The 13,495-nt window shown below is 41.5% G+C and overlaps 1 protein-coding gene and 1 non-coding gene across 2 annotated transcripts in view; both read right to left on the bottom strand.

The window, feature by feature from the left end:
- The window catches only part of EIF3D (eukaryotic translation initiation factor 3 subunit D), a gene marked incomplete in the record, with an annotated part of 10,829 nt that extends 1,532 nt beyond the window's left edge, over window positions 1–9,297 (bottom strand). The window contains 14 exon segments of the mRNA XM_072421078.1: window positions 813–1,005; window positions 1,202–1,344; window positions 1,446–1,575; window positions 2,276–2,361; window positions 2,448–2,578; window positions 3,329–3,476; window positions 3,977–4,109; window positions 4,225–4,346; window positions 4,435–4,507; window positions 4,592–4,677; window positions 5,518–5,654; window positions 5,836–5,881; window positions 6,061–6,191; window positions 9,141–9,297. Coding sequence (XP_072277179.1) covers window positions 813–1,005; window positions 1,202–1,344; window positions 1,446–1,575; window positions 2,276–2,361; window positions 2,448–2,578; window positions 3,329–3,476; window positions 3,977–4,109; window positions 4,225–4,346; window positions 4,435–4,507; window positions 4,592–4,677; window positions 5,518–5,654; window positions 5,836–5,881; window positions 6,061–6,183 — 1,551 coding nt within the window.
- On the bottom strand, window positions 7,951–8,082 carry LOC140337538 (small nucleolar RNA SNORA54). Its single transcript, XR_011922079.1, has one exon. It is a non-coding gene; the product is annotated as a small nucleolar RNA SNORA54 (small nucleolar RNA).
- Window positions 9,298–13,495: the final 4,198 nt, after the last annotated feature.

The following is a 13,495-nucleotide window of genomic DNA, read 5'->3' as shown; positions in this document are numbered from 1 at the left end:
ACCACTATCCTAGACATTCACAAGCTTTCAGCGAAGTGGATGCCAAAATGTTTGAACAGTGATCAGAAGAAGGAATGAGTTGAAGCATCCAAAGCCGTTTTGGCCCATTTTGAAGCTGCACAGGACTTTTTGGCTAGGTTAGTGACTGAGGATGAAATCTGGCTCCACATCTATAATCCTAAAACCAACGAAAAGTCAAAGAAATGGGGCCACAGCGGGTCCCCGTGGCTGAAGAAGTTCTGGGACAAAGACGGTATTCTGTTGGTGGACTACCTACCTCAGGGCTCTAGTATCACCAGACAGTATTATGCTAACCTCCTGGACCAGCTGAAGGAGACAATTAAGACGAAACGTTGTGGAAAGTTTACCTTAGGGATCCTTTTTTTTTTTTTGCAGGACAATGCACCTGCGCACATGTCCAGCGCTGTGGCTGCCAAACTGAACACCCTGGGTTTCCAATCCCCCCCCTTACTCACCTGATCTGGCCCATTATCTGTTCCCTAATTTGAAGAAACACCTGAAGGGGCAACGTTTTGAGGACACTGCTGACGTCAAAGATGCTGCTGAGAGCTGGTTTGCCACCCAACCAAAGGACTTTTATTTGAAAGGTCTAGAAAAGCTGCAACTACGCTGTACCAAGTGCATCAGTCTCAGGGGGAATATGTTAGATAAATGTGTTATTTCATAACTCTGACGCTCTTCTTTCTGGGCAAAGCCAGGAACTTCTCAGCACCCCCTACCCACAAATGCAAGTAATAGAAATACTGAACCAAGAAGCATGTATCAGTGCTCATGCTAAAATCTGGACTTACCTTGTTGGGGTCCTTCAGGATGAGATATTTGCCTTCATCAAGCTTCATGCAAATGTCCACCACACATCGTAAGATACCCCAGGCGTTCTCCATGCTTAAGTTAATCTGGTTGGCAAACTCATTGGGCTTGAACTGCTGAGTACCAAGGATAACATGACGAGAGGAATCCTTTACATGATAACGGGACACGTACCTAGGGGAGAATTCACATGCTCATTCCAAAAGCTCAGGAAAACCTTAGAATCTGGTTGTTAGGGGCAGCACAATTTTTTTCTGAATGTATTCTAAATAGAAACTAAATCAGCCTTAGCCATACACTTATCCCATACAGTTTTATATGCAAGAGCTGGTTGCAAAAAACAAAAACAAATTAGAACATGTATGCATACCCCAGTTTCAGGTACTCCGATCCTGCCAACAGAGCACAGCACGTCCATTTTGCCAGCTTGTAGCTGTTATTCTTCAGCTCGGTGGCGATCACAGCTCCTCTCTGGGAATCCAGTTTCTGCCTCCAGTCTACTCCATTACAATACTATACAACACAAGACATTAAAAATAAATTAATCAAACCACTGCAATGCCAATGATGTCAGTAACACTGTTATCTGAAGGCTGGCTTAGACAAACGCTTACCCTAGAGTCCCACTCATTTAAGGTCTTTACGTTGACAAATGACACTTCTCCATTTGCGCCTGTCATCACTCCATCATGCTCACATCGCACCACCAGATCAATATCTTCTCCAAGTTTCCAGCGTCGATACCTATTCACATAAACAAATTCAGTTAATGAGCCAATTTCCTGCTGAAGTAATGCATTGAAAATCCATCTTTTTAAATAGACTTTTAATGAAACCAAAAACAAGAAACATGATCTGCCAAAGCATGAAACATGTTGACAATGTTCTCGGAGATTAATGTCAGAGCTCTTTATAATCCTAAGCAGAAGTATTCAACATTTAAAGGATCAATTTTATGTTTTTACAAGAATTTCTTTAGAAAGGAGATCTGGTGCACCAAATAAAGTGTGTACAAGCCAAACCTGTATGAGCAAATCTACTGACTATTGTATAGATGACCATCAGCAGTAAACCCACTAAAGATTTGTGTACAATGATTTGCTACAAGAAAAAGATTTTTCACACACAGAAAACCTTTTCACAATGAGGGCTTACTAAGCCATAGGGTGGAGTCTGTTTACTGTTTACCCCCTCCAAAAGAAGTTAAAGAGGGGCAAGAGGCGCAAACACATTATGTTGATTACTTATCCCATGTTCATCTTAATTTGTGTGTATTGGCGTTCTTGCCTGGAACCTACATCCAAGCAGAATTGGTCTGTCATTTATTTCATCTAACTCCTGGTGTACTGAGTAAATAACTTCAAAAAGCCCCAAATGCTTAACTAGCAGAACATTTTTCTAGTTCTAATTCAAGTGGAGGGATGAAGGGGGGTGGTTCACTGACCTGTAAGCTACAGATGCCACTTCGCTTTTATCCACATCATCCTCAATGAAAGGGTTGGAATTGGGAAATTTGTACTTTTCTTTGCCCTGTTAAGTGAATTAAACAAACGGTGAGAATGTTGGTCATTTAGAGTAAGCCATGCAGAGACATGTAAATGCCTCACTACACTTACCATCTGCAAACACTGTTGGGAGAAGTTGTGGTTGATATATGTTGCCTCCATGGCAAGATTCCTTGGAGAATTCAGGGAATTTACATCATCTTGAGGAGGTTCATTGGCAGTTTCACTGACTGTCAGAAGATCTGGACAGAAGACACAACAAACTGTTAAACATACAATTCGAAATTGAAAAGCAGCCAACTGCGATAATATAACTGTAAAACTGCCACAAAGCAGAATACCAGTGCCTGAAATCCTGACAGAAGCTGGTTCTCCAGCCAGTTCCAGGATAGTGTAACCAAGCTTTGGTCACAGCCTTAAACATGCATTAATGAATGAAAGATCACTGGAGGCTTCTGGGATCAATGCATTCCTTCATTAAAGTGCAGCATCTTTATAAAGTATTCTTAAAAAAAAATATTTTTTCTTTAAGGCTGACCTTGCACAACTTCATTGGCATTTGTATGTGCCCATCATAAGGTCAAAGCTGAAGGCTCTTGAAAGGAGTACCAAGGCATATTACAGTGATTGTTTCAGGAAGACATACACCGTACTCTGCTAGCACCTGCCACCAGCCATGATCTACCTTCCTAGTGTAAAGAACAAAGACCCAGAGATTATGTCACTGGGTCTAAAATCAGTAATAAATTATTTCTTTAAAATTTATATAGAAAGTATCTACTCTAAGGCAACAGTGTTCTCCCCAGCCCCTTTTAGCCGGGTGCCCCACCCGGCAATTTTCAGTAACCACCCGGCTGTTTTTGGGTAGTTACTGATGAGTTGGGTCATAACAGAGGGGCTGCCACCCGCCTAAAACTTCTTCCCACCCTGCTTGAAAAAATTTCTCGGTTGAGCGCTGGGCAATCACTCGAAACAGGTTGCTAAATACTCACCAAAGTCAGAATTGTCTCTCTTGTCAAAGAATATCTTGGATCCTACTCTCTGAACCACAATATCCCAGGAATTAACAGATCGGGTGCAGCACATAAGAGTAGCCAAAATGGCATCGGTGGCAAAAACATTGCCTTGTGTTTTAGCCAGCTGTGGACAGACAAGAATACAATCAGGTTACAGTTAATTTGTAAACATATAAAGCTGTGGTAATGAGAATACTGACAGATACAAACAGAATGGATATTACATTCAGTGCTTGGTGATGAAAAATTGGACGGGGTTTATTATGCCCTAGCTTCCTAGTGTCCCAAGTTTTGTAAAGGGGGAAGTCACTGGAATGTTGATTTAGTCTTAATTCATATTAACAGTAAAGAGAAAAAAGCATTTACTGCTTGCAAGCACCCAGGAATAGGTAAAAGATTTCACTATCTGTTCCAAACTTGTTTTTTGCTAAAAATTAGTAACAAAACTGCATGCAAAATCCACTGATGTGAACCAAGCCTTCTACAGCAACCTACAACCGGGCTCTGCTGTTAGATAGTTAAGGATATGTAGAACTGGTAAGATTGCTGCAAGCCCAGCCTAAGCAATTATCGGATTACAAAGGGGCAGCTGAAAAGTGCGAGAACGTAGACATTTAATATCACCTTTCGGATAACGGGGTCATCTGTAGTTGTCACTGTGTGGAAGATTCTTTTAATACTCTTTAAGGGTCTCTCACTCCTTGTGGTGATTCGATCAAAGGCTTTGTCGTAATATTCTAGGGCACCACAGCACTCACTAGCATGAGAGAAGAAAAAAAAAAAAGTTGGAACATACAGAATTATATCTTCAGCATAAGAAAAAAAAGGTGTATTATAAATAGGTCTAATTTATACAACTAAATCCAACTTACATGTCCGCTGGATCAGAAACCTCCACATAACGCATTTTCATTAGACGGGGGAAATCCATCTCTTCTTTTACTTCCCAGTCACTGCGTACCTCTACAGAGGAGTCTCTTGGCTTTAGTTGTGCCTACAAAGCATTTGGAAAAGGTATAAAATTAGGACATCTTACTATTTATTTGAATATTAAAAGATTACTTAGTAGCAGAAATGGTTACCTGGGATTTTTGGTCCCACTTTTGACGTACACCAAATTGTTTCTGGAATTTTTTCTGTAGTCTCAAACGATCCCTAAAAGAAAAATTGTTAAGGTCCAACTTCTGACCCAAAATATTGTCTAGCAGATCATTCAATTTTGTCATCATTTTCACTCACCTCTCCTTCTGCTTGGCGCTCTTGGGTAGCGTCTGCATGTTGAATTGGAGCATATTCCTTCTGTCTTTATCTCGTCGTAAATTCCTCTGCAAAAACAACATTGAAGAGCTCTGTTAGAAACCATTAAAAGTAAAGCAATAGCCTAGAGGCTTGCAGCACACACACGCCCCAAAAGTAATTAATGACCAATACCAGCAGCAAAAGGTAAGCACTTCTACCTTTACCTATGAAATGTACTGTAACAATTACATAGTCCGGTTAAAAACAAAACCCCGGGTACAATTTGCTTCAACAGGGGAAAAAAATTCCTTCCCGATTCCATGAGGCAATCAGATGTTCCCTGGATCAGCAGTCACTGTTATCTTTACTCTAAATCCTTAATCCCCAGTTATATTCTGTGCTTCTAGAAATCATCCAGCTTTTTCTTAAAGCAATCTATAGTAGTTGCTGAAACTACTTCCTGAGGGAGCCGATTCCACATTTTCACAGACCTTACAGTGAAGAATCCCTTCCTTATCCGGAGCTTAAACTTCTTTTCCTCCAGACACACAGAGTGCCCTCTTGTGCTTTGTAATGTTCTTAAAGTTTAAGTTGAACCTTAGAGTGAACTCAACTTTTTTTCAGAGAAACTTGGGGAAAAATAAAGGCTGCTGGCAATACTCAAAATTAAACCACTCTTTATACAATAGATGAGCCACACCACTGAACTAAATGCTGAGCTCTAATTTATAAAATATCAGTACAGTCAGGAGCATTTTAAAAACGTGAACATTAAGATGTTTTGGGATATTGAAAGCTGATGTAATAATGGCTGCAGATAGTATTTTAGTGCAACACCTAAATATACTATAACAATGTGGCATGCAGGAGGTGTCCTAAAACACAAACATAGGTCCCCCTATTGAACACATGACCTGTGTCATTACCTGGGCAAATCGCAGCCTATTCCTCTGGTATGCAGTCTTCTGCATCTTCGTAGTGTCCACCAGTTGAAAGCTGGTCTCATCCTCTTCATGGAAATATGCATATTGGCTGCCACCACCAAACTGAGAGGAATATTTATCTGGAAAGAAAGATACGAGTTTTAGGTACATCGGGCAAACCTTCAATCCAGCAGTACACACACATTACAAGCAATGTCTTTTTACACAGTTTGGTGCAGCATTGCAATTGTCAAAAGTTCCTGCAAACAGCAAATGCCTTCACAATAAGAACATGAATGATAAGAAAGAACAGATACTCACTGGTGTATCTCTTGTCCTGATAGGTGGCTCCTGTCCAGTCTGCAACCTTATCAATGAAAACACAAGTACACTCCCTGTTAGAGCTCAGACAACTGTAAGCGTTATATCTCATGCAAAACTACAAGCAGCAGTTAATAGTTCAGACATTTTACATGCTCTACAAGTTTTATGAAAACCAACCTAACCCAACTGACACAAATGAAGAAAACGGATAAAACAAGGTACCTTTCCCAGACGATCTCCTTTGCTGAAGGGTTGATATGGCATGTCTTTAAACTGATCGGGCACAGCACAGGGACCCCAGCCCAAGGGGTTGTCATTAATTACTGGAGCCTGAAACTTAGCCATTGTGAGACCTGAAAAAGATAAACCAAGAACCATTAAAATATACAAACTGCCAACCCTAACAAATAAGAGTAAAGGAACAAAAGAGTAATACTACTTCTGTGTTGTACAATGCTCTGTACAGCTGTGATATGGGGGCTACAAACACATACTGAAGGGAGCATTATTTGTAGCCACAGACATTAAAGATATTCACGTCTCCACAAAAGATAGAAGGCATTCCCGGGTTTTCCTGCAAACCACTGCTCGGCTTTTTCGACATTTCCCCAGTCCCTTTCTGCAATTAGCACCCGTTTGATATGGTATTTTGTAACGTGGGACTTCAGTTCCTCTTTAATCCCAGAATTGGGTCTCACCAGATAAATGATGTATTCCTATATTGTTACCAATTTTATGCCGACATTCTGCCGGTCAATCTAAGCCCAAGTGCATTTTTTTGTAAACTTAATTTCAAACTGCCCAGCTCTGCTTCTGTCCTTTTCCCAATTTCAGGCACTTTAACAGTCTCCATCACTGCCATTGCTGCTTCCTAATATCTCCATTAAATTGCTCTGCCAATAAACATTCGCATTACATTTTTTTCTTTACACTGTGTACATGAAATGCATCAGACCTAAGCAATGGCTGTTTGTAATAACAGCTCAAAACGCTTCATTATTCACCTCGTTAAAGGGATAGGTGAGCGAGTGGGCCTGGGTAGTGCTGACACCTTTAACGTCACAAAAATGTTTTATTTTGTCAGCGCACAGCAGGACTTAGCGGAATCCATTATTCTGTACTCCTATATATTGATTTAGTAAATATTACCGGACCTACCAGCCATCATCAATTTATAACCACCCGGCTTACAAAGACTTCTAGGTTGAACACTGATTTTGATTAGCTGGACCAGATGACGTAACATGCACACATGTGAAGGAGTGTATTCAGTCACTGTATGTGGAGCATGCACAAATGTACACATAAATTGGCTTTACAGAAGTAAAGGAACAATATTGACAAACGGTGCTATATGACCCTGTGGAACTATAGGTTTTCAGTTAAATGGTATAACACCACTGTGTATATACAGGATGTATAACCAGATCTTACTTTGTAAATATTCAAAACGTTGGGCTGTGGGTGTGGCCCAGAACACTAGGGGGGCGGAAACAAGACCAGTCACCTGGTACAAGGAGAGAGGGAAGCAGCAACTAGTTTATGTCAGGAAACTCTTCTACAAGCAAACAATGGGAATTGCATAATGCTGGATATCTGAGCACACAAAGTGAAGCAGTATTTAAAGCAGGCCTTAAACATTTTTACTTTACATAGAAGGATAGACAACTCTTCTAAATAAAAAACAAAAAAAAATTTGTACTTTAAGTGCTACACCCTTTTACAAAAAAGGGGGCAGAACCAGCCCTTTAGGCGATCAAGCCTTATTTGGGAGCGCAGATCCTCCCGGGGTACCTACATCCAACATCCCGGGAGACTCTGGCTGCAGCGAATGGCCTGATTCTGGGCATGCGCAGAAGGAGCATTTTCTCCACCAAGGGGAAAGATGCCGATCTAACGCATGCATAGCGAGATCAGCTCCACTGCAGTTACGTCAAAACAAAGAGAAGACCGAAGGGAAGACAGAAGATGGCGGTGCCCAGCATTTCCTTAACGCCAGGACGAAGAATGAATCCCAGGATAACGTGGGACCGGACCGCAGTACCAGTTTAGAGGCCGGCCCCTGCAGATCTTATAACTCCTTAGCATGGAAAAAGCCGTCTTGAGAAATCCTTGTGTCCCTGGTTTCCAGGGGAAATGGCAGAACAAAGTACCGCCACATGCACCCCCCGACCAGTTATAATATAGCACTGGAATGGAACCCACAGCCAGAAGAGAACTGGAAGCAAGTTACGAACAGTGCAGAGTTATTAAATACCAAGGCCAGCCATTGTCCAGTAGAGGTTCCTCAGACCGGGGCAGAGTCATGGTGCCTGCCAAATGTATACCACTAACGTTTATTTACCCTTTAGGGTGCTGTTGTAGTCACTAGGGGGGACGTTCTTCCCACAAAACAATTTAGGAGCTTTATTCGCTGTGTGCAGTAGTTACAATACTGTGCACCTTTTAGCTGGGCGCAGCACCTATCAGTAACCCCCCGGCTGTGTTTGGGTTGGGTCACAATACCGGGGCTGCCACCCACCTACAATGTCATGACACCCAAAAACGTCCGGGGTAAACAGATCGTGATTGGCTAGACCAGATAAGTCCCGTGCATGTGTGAAGGAGTATATTCAGTCCTGGTATGGTTGGGGAGCGTACATAAATGTACACCCTGCTTCAGATAAAGTTGTGGGTTAAGCAGGGCTGTGGCAGCGGGGATCCACATATAGGAACAAACCTCCGGGTGATGATATAAATGGGCACCAGCCATCAATATCAGGATTTATTATTTAGCAGATCAGCCCAGATGGAAGCATCCAACACCTGGAGCACCACCTGCCATACACACAATATTTATGGCTGCACCCTATGCCATGGCGTCCCATATTGCTACATATACAGGGGGGCAATAAACATCCCCAGGTGTGCCCAGACACCTGGCAGGAGCAGCTCACCTGTACAGAGCACTGGGGGCCCCGGGCTCTCACAGAAGGGTAGAAGACTCAGCATTGTAGCCATAGACTGAGCTCCTCTCCAATAATCAGGGCCTGAGCTCCTCTAATAGAGGCCTGGTCAGTGCTCCCCCCATACACAGCCCTCATAGGAATGCAAATCAACCTAACCCGGGCCCCGGTTATCTAATGCAGCTACAACGCCGGTGACACTACACAAATATAACTTCATGTCCGGGCAGCGGGAAATCTACAGCCAGGAGTGTAGGCCGCAGCCTCTGCACAGCTCCTCACTTCGCACACATCACACTAATACCCAGCCCGAGCTCTGCACAAATCTATCATACCATCACCCCACAGCTGCCTTACCTCTTCCCGCCGTGCTCTTACCGGGATGACAAAGGATTGTTCTCAGGCCGGCCTCTGATACCGGCGTTTTACACAGGAAGAGCCGGAAGAGGCCGCCTTACGTCACCACACGTGTTCTGTCGCAAAATACAGAAAAGCGGCGATGGGCGACGTTGCAGCAGTGTCGTGAAAGTTACGTAAGACGTTACGTGCCTACGTATAGCGTAACATCTGTGAAAGAGCGTCCTGACCAACCATCGAGTTCAGAATAAAGGGGCAGTGTGAGGTCACGTGAGAGGTTTGTAGGCAGAGAACCCGGAACAATCACAGACTTTATAACTTTATTATAGTTTTATTATTATAACAACATTTTTTAATAAGGTAACTTTAATATATTAATATTATTATGACAGTAAAACTACCAAGAAACCCAGAGGATACAGAGCTTATAAGTGTAATGGGTTTAGCAATGTTATACAATTGAAAAACACCACATTCTCCCCATAGGGGTTTTGTTTGCGTTCCTTATTTGTTTATTTCTAATATCTATACTTACAGAATACACAGTAAGCTCAAATATACACACCACTTATTTATACAAAGCAGCTGCAATACTTACCTCCTAGCCTGGGCTGTTCCCCAAAGATGTCTGAGGTAAATGATTACCAGCGTCAACAAACCCAGAAAACCAAGGACAAGGTGAGGTTTACATCAACTCATCAACATAGAGCTGGGAGGCATAAAAGCAAAATATCCAACATTTATTTATAGAATAGGGCAGTAGGGTGGCCCAGTATTTAGCCCTCTGGCCTCTCAGCCAGGACATCTGCATGGAGTTTGCAGGTTTTCCCTGTGTTTATGTGGGTTTCCTCTGGGTACTCCGGTCTCCTCCCACATTCTAACAACATGCAGTTAGGTTAATTAGCTTCCCCCCATTAGAGATTAACATACATTAGCATACATAAAGATATTAACATATGGCTATAGTAGGGACATTAGATTGTGAGCTCCTGTACAGCGCTGCGTAATATATTGGCACCCTAAAAATACTGTATAGTAATAATAATAAGATGTGTGATAGAAAAGATACCTTTAGGGGTTTGAGAAGAATTGGCAGTCTCCAGTAACTGGATTGCTTCACAGCATTTGACCTGTAGGGGGCACCATCCTCCAAAAAAAAAAAGACACCTTTACTGGTGGAAAGTCATCAATCCCTCTGCCATTGTTGTCCAGCCAGTCCCATATCATTCCATCTTGGTCACTAGGTGCTATCTTCTTCTTCCTGCGTCACCCCTGATCTCGCACTGTGCAGACACAGGACTGGGTGACATGCTACCAGAAAATAAAAAAAAAGTGCACTTCCTTTCTTACAGTAGAGGAAAGCCCCTTCTGCGCAAACCAGAGATCCATCCAAGTGCAGAAGAGCAGCCCGGAGCCTCCTGGTATACGTGACGTAGGTATATCCGGAGGCTGTCGGCTTCTCATTTAATTTTTACCACTGCGGCAGTAAAGAGAGACGGGGGCGGGGGTCTCCTATGTTCAGGAAAATTAAAACTTTTCTTACTTTATACTTTATCCACCCTTTTATGTAAAGTAAAAAACATCTGGTGATAGGTCGGCTTTAAAGCAGAACTAAACTAAAATTTAAAAAATTACATTTACCTTTAATCCTGTGGATTCCTCAATGGCGCTGGTCTTACTGATAATCCAGTCCCACGACATCCTGGAATTCCTCTTTGTCCTGGTGCAGAGAAAGTGCCAGGCGCCGCCATCTTCTATTTCAGTCTTCTTGCTCCATCACCCAATCTTGCACTGCACAGGTTTGAAATCGGGTGACGTATCCGCTGTAAAGGGGATAAAAAAAAAAACGATCTCACTGCGCATGTGTTAGATCAGCATCACTTTCCTTTTGGTGGAAATAATCTATCCTATCTCAGACAGAGACTACCGGGATGCATGACGTAGGTATCCCGGGAGGCTCTGCTCTCCCAATAACTCATGATCGCTGCGACAGTGCTGCACCCCTTTTACTTAAAAAAAAACAAACAAATAAAAAACAATATTTTTTCATTATTTAGAAGGGTTGTCTATCTCTTAGTAAAGTAAAAAGGTTGAGTTTAGCTAAAATAGTGCCTGGGGTATAGACAAAGTGTGACTAAAATACGAGCTACAAGTGATGGTTTATTATTAATATTACCAAAATGGTTTTTAATATTATTATTATGATTTGTGTCATTATAAGTAAAAAAAAAAAAAAACATTGTGGTGTTATTGGAAGTAAAATAACCCCATTGTTGGTATCAGTGGGAATAAAACAATCCTTGCCTTTGTATTGGTGTTCAGTGGTTACTTTATTACTGGCTCCTTTTAGAACCATGCCAAGGAAATGCAGAAGCTCCCTCCACCAAGCGTAACGGCCATGGCTGATGCTGGAGAACAGAACATTCCAGAACTTGCTTTATTGCTTTATCCTGCAGGACACAACCTCTGTGGGACCTTATACAAAACCCCGAGAGTCTCCTCCATCACCCAGCACATTATGCTTTTGCTGCACCAGCTTTAATTTGTACCTGAAATGGCAGATCAAATTGTGCTATTTTACAAAGTGGCAAAACAAAGTTGAAAATTTGTCAATTATTCCCAAACAGAATTGTTACCTGAACAAGAATTCTCTGTTGGCAGATTTTTCATTCGTATCTGCTTTGTCAACAGCCATGAAATGTAAGCCTTTTCTAAACACACACACACACTTATGTCTAAAAGCGGTACATTGTTTTTCATGACAATTTATTTTACAGTATATTAAAATATTATGAGTATAATAAACTTTGAAACACATCATGTAAAAATAATAAATTAAAAAAATAAATTATAAAAAAAATTATAAAAAATCATGTAAAAATATTAAATTTAAATTTTTTTTTTGAAAATACATATTATGCTCATACTATTATATATATTGTAAAATAAATGTTCTTGAAAACAATGTACTGCTTTTACACATATAAATCTATTGTATTGGATTCAATACAGTTATTTTGTATTGAATGCAATACAAATAAACCTTGAATTTCCTGCCCCGCCAGCAAAGTACACACGCACCGACGTCACCGGGAACTCCCCTGATGACTCATCGGGTGCAGAAGCCTCGATCAGGTAAGACTCGATTTACTATTACCTCCCATAAGATTACCTACCCCGAGTGTGACTCGGGGTTACCGCTTTTAGCAACTTTTTTCTACCCCAAGTCACACTCTGGCTTACCACTAGGGAGGTTAAAGCTCTCCCAAGCTGGAGAAGATGCACTTTTATCAGGAGATGAGCTCATTTATGGGCATTTCCTTTAAACAAAAGGTGGTATGATCAATTTCAGCAGGCCCTGCTTTTAAAGTGGATTATTAGGTTAAAATCCTTGCCAAGTTACCTTATAAGTTATCATTATTGGAGACATCCTCTTACTTCCTACCCAGAGATGTAACAGAAACTTTGAGATATTTCCCAAAGTGATGAGCATTCCTCTACTTAGACCACAGGTGATGATGTTGATGTTATTCCCTGGATTAATTCCCATTACACTTATATTTTGGCACTTAAGATTTGGGCGAGTCACCAGGGTCCCCACGTCACCTTGCCTGTCATTTAACCTTCTGAGCAGTAACCCTGAGTGTGGCTCAAGGTAAAAAAAAAAAAAAAACCACTTGTTGCCGGTACCCTGGACCCCCACTGGGGTTAGTAAAAAAAAAATAAAAAATAAGAACGTACCTGGTCCCATAAGCGTGCTACAGCACACCTGTCTGATCCCATCCTTGGACTGCATCCTCTTCCTTCGACCTGTCCCCCGCGGAGTGCGCTGACGTTCCCCGTGACGTCGGGGCATGCAGAAGCATGGTGGAAATTTCAAATTATTTTGTATTGAATTCAATACAAAGTAATCATTATATATATATCTATATATAGATATATATAATTGATCGTGTGCACAATTTAGTTACACCCACAGAGTGTGCTGCTAACCTTATCCCTGCCCAGAAAATAATGTAGGTGCTTAGAATTTTTTGGCCTCTTGCCAATTAAAGAAATAGTTTGGCAACCCTGCTTTGGTCCCAGAAATCTGCTGAGAACGTGTCCCACAACACCGAACCCAATTCAGGACACCTCCGGACGGATTGTCGAATCTGCAAAAGTAAAGGCAAGTGAATTTTTTTTTTCTGCTTTACAAAATGACAATATCAAGTCAAATACAGCTACTTAGTTTTGAAGTATGTAACTGCCCTAATTAATTCATATTCATAATCCAATGTTTAATTTGATTGGGGACTGTGAGTAATTTATTACTGAATATTTTGTTTTTACTACAGGTCTTCATGTTGTGAAAG

This window comes from Pyxicephalus adspersus, chromosome 8 (assembly GCF_032062135.1).
Source record: "Pyxicephalus adspersus chromosome 8, UCB_Pads_2.0, whole genome shotgun sequence".
In the NCBI taxonomy this organism is placed as follows: domain Eukaryota; kingdom Metazoa; phylum Chordata; class Amphibia; order Anura; family Pyxicephalidae; genus Pyxicephalus; species Pyxicephalus adspersus.
This window is presented reverse-complemented; position numbering and strand designations above follow the sequence as displayed.